This window comes from Mustela nivalis, assembly GCF_964662115.1.
Source record: "Mustela nivalis genome assembly, chromosome: 3".
Lineage (NCBI taxonomy): Eukaryota > Metazoa > Chordata > Mammalia > Carnivora > Mustelidae > Mustela > Mustela nivalis.
The window spans coordinates 7,515,934-7,521,473 of record NC_139022.1 but is presented as its reverse complement, the minus strand read 5'-3'; the positions used below and the strand labels follow the sequence as shown (position 1 = coordinate 7,521,473).

The 5,540-nt window shown below is 35.4% G+C and overlaps 1 protein-coding gene across 1 annotated transcript; it reads right to left on the bottom strand.

Moving 5' to 3' along the window:
- Positions 1-2,317: 2,317 nt before the first annotated feature.
- On the bottom strand, positions 2,318-3,216 carry LOC309861961 (olfactory receptor 14A16-like; the record flags this gene model as incomplete). Its single annotated transcript, XM_082725228.1, is given in 2 exon segments — positions 2,318-3,037; positions 3,040-3,216. Coding segments are annotated over 2 exon segments (897 nt in total).
- Positions 3,217-5,540: the final 2,324 nt, after the last annotated feature.

The window sequence follows — 5,540 nt, the reverse complement described above, 5'->3', positions numbered from 1 at the left end:
TGAATAGTCATTTATCCCAGAAGATTTCTAGATGGCCAACATAAACATGAAAAGATACCCAACACCTTTCAACAACTGTGACATGCAAATCAGAACCACAATGATATGCTCTAGAGCGTATCATGCTTAGGGAAATAAGTCAAGCGGAGAAAGACAACTATCATATGATCTCCCTGATATGAGGAAGTGGTGATGCAACATGGGGGCTTATGTGGGTAGGAGAAGAATAAATTAAACAAGATGAGATTGGGAGGGAGACAAACCATAATTGACTCTTAATCACACAAAACAAACTGAGGGTTGCTGGGGGGAGGGGTTTGGGAGAAAGGGGGTGGGGTTATGAAAATTTGGGGGGGTGCTTTGGTGAGTGCTGTGGGGTGTGTGGACCTGGCAATTCACGGACCTGTACCCCTGGGGATAAAATTATATGTTTATAAAAAATAAAAAATAATTCTTTCATTAAATGGGATAAAACAATACATGGAATAAAAGAATACAATAAAATAAAACAGAAAATGCAAGAACTTCAAAAAAAAAAAGAACCACAATGAAATATCAACTCATATCTGAAAGAATGCCTAAAATCAACAAACAAGAAACAACAGGTGTTGGCAAGGATGTGTAGTAATTATAACCTTCTTACACTGTTGGTAGGAATATAAACAGGTGCAGCCACTCTGGAAAACACTATGGAGGTTCCTCAAAAAGTTAAAAATAGGGCTTCCATATGATCTAGTAATGGGACTATTGGAGGATTTACCCCAAAAATATAAACACACAAATTCAAAGAATTACATACACCCCTGTGTTTATTGGAACATTATTTGCAAAATAATGTAAAAAACTATGCTGTGAAAAATAATGTTGTAAAAAAGCCAAAATATGGAATCAACCCAAATGAAAACAAATAGCTGAATGGATAAGTAAGAAGTGGCATATATATATATATATATATATATATATATATGAAATAGAATATTATTCAACCATAAAAAATGAATTTTTTCCATTTGCAAAGGCATGGATGGAGAAAGTAAGTAAGATGCTAAGTGAAATGGATCAGTCTGAGGAAAAAAATACCATATGATTTCATCAGTATGTAGAACTTAAGAAACCAAACAATTGAGCAAAGGAAAAAAATGGAAAAAAAAAGAAATAGACTATTTTTAAAAGATTTTATTTATTTATTTGACAGAGAACAGAAGTAGGCCGAGAGGCAGGCAGAGAGAGAGAGAGAGAGAGAGAGAGAGAGAGAGAGAGAAGGAAGCAGGATCCCTGCTGAGCAGAAAGCCCAATGCGGGACTCAATCCCAGAACTCTGGGATCATGACTTGAGCCAAAGGCAGAGGTTTTAACCCGCTGAGCCACCCAGCTGACCCAGGAAAATGTCTCAAGTATAGAGAACAAACTGATGGTTACCAGAGGTGGAGATGGATGAAATAAGTGATGGGAATTAAGGAATGCATTTGTTGTGATGAACACAGGATGATGTATGGAAATGTTGAATCACTATATTGTACACCTAAAACTAATATAACAGTTTATGTTACGTATACTAGAATTAAACCTTTAAGAACTGAATTTAAATTTACCACACAATCCTACAACCATGCCCCTATATATTTATCCAAAGAATATCTATGTACTAATAAAACTGCAGAAGGATGTTTATAGCAGGTTTATTTTTAGTTGCCAAAATCTGGAGGGGATCAAGATGCTCTTTTGTAAATGAGTGGGTAAATAATTATGGTACATGAAAAAAATGGGCTATTATACAGCAATAAAAGGAAATGATCTAGGCACAAAATCACATAGAGAAAATTTAAATGTATAGTACTAAACAAGAAAAGCCAATCTGAATAGATTGTATATTGTATGATTCCAGCTACATGACATTCTGGGAAAGTCAAAAATATGGAGACAATAAAATTATTATTGAAAACCTGGTCTGATGGGGGTTAGGGGACCAAAAAAGGCAGGGTATGATATAGTTTTGGGGTAGTACAAATGCTCTGTGGAACATTATATGATGAATGTGTCATTATGTTTTTCTGAATCCATACATGTTAAACACTAAGGGAATCCCTAATGTAAACTATGAACTTTGGATTAATTATAAGGTTTCAGTGGAGGTATATATTTGTTTAAAAATGTGATTCTGATGACTTATATTATTACTCAGGAAGGTTATTAATTTGTGGGTGTAGTTTTATACATAAAATTTCTTTATATGCTATCAACGTTTTAATCTAAAACTGTTCTAGAAAAAAATGAAGAAAAATACTAAGAAATAATGTGTGTAAGATTGTACATGATACTTATTTAAAATGCAAAAAAAAGAACAACCTCTGCAGTGACATTTTTATGGTATTATTTCTTAGACTGTATATAATGGGATTGAAGGTTGGAGGCATCATTGTGTAGAATATAGAAATTAAAAGGTCACTAATGGAAGGAATCCTTGAAGTTGGTTTCAGATAAGCAAAGATGCCAGTGAAGATAAATAATACAACTACAATCAGATGTGGAAGGCAAGTACAGTATGCTTTTGACTGACCTCCTGTTGATGGAATCTTTTTCACAGTGGAAAAGATGTTCACACAGGAAATTATAATGTAAATAAAACAGCAGATATTCAACACCACACTAATGAGAATAGGTACAATTTCTCTCATTAAATTTTCTGAGCAAGAAATAGCCAGTAACTGGGGGATGTCACAAAAGAACTGATGGATTATGTTAGACCCATAATAGGATAAGGAGAAGGTACCAACTGTGTGCATCAGAGCAATCAGATCCCCACCCAGCCATGATACAGCTGTCAACTGAACACACATGTCTTTGTTCATGATGATTTCATAGTACAGGGGATGGCATATGGCAGCATAACAATCAAAGCACATTACCGTCAGGAGGTGTAGTTCTGTAGTCACTGAAAAAAACAACATAAAGACCTGGGCAACACAGCCAGTGAATGAAATGGAGTTACTATGAGACAATGAATTGGCAATAATTTTGGGAATGGTGACTGAAATTAGTCAGAGATCCCCAAAAGATAATTTTTTCCAAAAAAAAAACAGTACATGGGGGTGAGGAGATTCTGGTCCAAAATTGTGGTCATGATGATGAGAACATTGCCAATCAGAGCACAGAAGTAAATAAAAAATAAGAGCACTAAATGAAAAATGCATATATTTTTGTTGGTAGAACATCCCATGAGGATAAATTCTGTCACAATTGTGAGATTTGTTGGTATTGGAGTTATAATCTGTATAAAAATAGAGTAATGAAACATCATTACCAATTTTTAAAATATTGAACATAAAATGGGTTTCTTTTTTTTTTCTTCCAGCGTAACAGTATTCATTATTTTTGCACCACACCCAGTGCTCCATGCAATCCGTGCCCTCTCCAATACACACTACCTGGTTTTTAAATATGGCAATCATGCAAACAAACACAAATTACTTTCTTCTACGTCCTACTCAGCATATTGATCATCAATTATTACTTGGATAATACTGTTTTATTGAACCACTTTAGTTTCAATTCATGTAAATGTGCCATTACTATATTGTCCGCACGTGTCCTGTGAAAAGTCCTGAAGTATTGAAAATTCAACTGACTTTGTCAAAACCTGAACAACAGACTATCCTCCCTGTATCTTTCAGTGAATTCAGAGTGACAAACCAATAACTATTAAATTGTGTCTCAGTCATAAGATCCTTTAATCACATCTCGTGAAAAACAAAACTTGCTTCAGCTTACTTTCAGAAAGCTGAAAAGTAAACAATTTTTAGGGGAAAAATGATTACAGACTTTCTGAAAACTATGAAATCTTTAATCTCCCTACTGTATGCAAAACACCCACTTTAGAGGTGTTCTTATATTTTAAAAAGTAATAGTTTAAAAATAAATAATCTTTTTTCTCACTAATAATACCCAAATTATTTATCATAAATCTATATAGTTTTATGTGCATACTTCCATATGACACATGCCTTTATTATTGTAGGTATCAAAAATCATACACCAATTTACAATTGCACCCCAAACCATCAGATACCTAGGAATAAACCTAACCAAAGAGGCACAGAATCTATACTCAGAAAACTATAAAGTACTCATGAAATAAATTGAGGAAGACACAAAGGAATGGAAAAAGGTTCTATGCTCCTGGATTGGAAGAATAAATATTGTGAAAATGTCTATGCTACCTAAAGCAATCTACACATTTATTGCAATTCCTATCAAAGTACCATCCATCTTTTTCAAAGAAAGGGAACAAATAATTCTAAAATTTATATGAAACCAGAAAAGACCTCGAATAGACAAAGGGATAATGAAAAAGAAAGCCAACGTTGGTGGCATCAAAATTCCGGACTTCGAGCTCTATTACAAAGCTGTCATCATCAAGACAACATGGTACTCGCACAAAAACAGATACATAGATCAATGGAACAGAATAGAGAGCCCAGAAATAGACCCTCAACTCTACAGTCAACTCATCTTCGACAAAGCAGGAAAGAATGTCCAATGGAAAAAAGACAGCCTCTTCAATAAATGGTGCTGGGAAAATTGGACAGCCACATGCAGAAAAATGAAATTGGACCATTTCCTTACACCACACACAAAAATAGACTCAAAATGGATGAAGGACCTCAATGTGAGAAAGGAATCCATCAAAATTCTTGAGGAGAACACAGGCAGCAACCTCTTCGACCTCAGCTGCAGCAACATTTTCCTAGGAACAACTCCAAAGGCAAGGGAAGCAAGGGCAAAAATGAACTATTGGGATTTCATCAAGATCAAAAGCTTTTGCACAGCAAAGGAAACAGTTAACAAAACCAAAAGACAACTGACAGAATGGGAAAAGATATTTGCAAACGACATATCAGATAAAGGACTAGTGTCCAGAATCTATAAAGAACTTAGCAAACTCAACACCCAAAGAACAAATAATCCAAGCAAGAAATGGGCAGAGGACATGAACAGACATTTCTGCAAAGAAGACATCCAGATGGCCAACAGACACATGAAAAAGTGCTCCATATCACTCGGCATCATGGAAATACAAATCAAAACGACAATGAGATATCACCTCACACCAGTCAGAATGGCTAAAATAAACAAGTCAGGAAATGACAGATGCTGGCGAGGATGCAGAGAAAGGGGAACCCTCCTACACTGTTGGTGGGAATGCAAGCTGGTGCAGCCACTCTGGAAAACAGCATGGAGGTTCCTCAAAATGTTGAAAATAGAACTGCCCTATGACCCAGCAATTGCACTATTGGGTATTTACCCTAAAGATACAAACGTAGTGATCCAAAGGGGCACATGCACCCGAATGTTTATAGCAGCAATGTCCACAATAGCCAAACTATGGAAAGAACCTAGATGTCCATCAACAGATGAATGGATCAAGAAGATGTGGTGTATATACACAATGGAATACTATGCAGCCATCAAAAGAAATTAAATCTTGCCATTTGCAAGAACATGGATGGAACTAGAGCATATCATGCTTAGTGAAATAAGTCA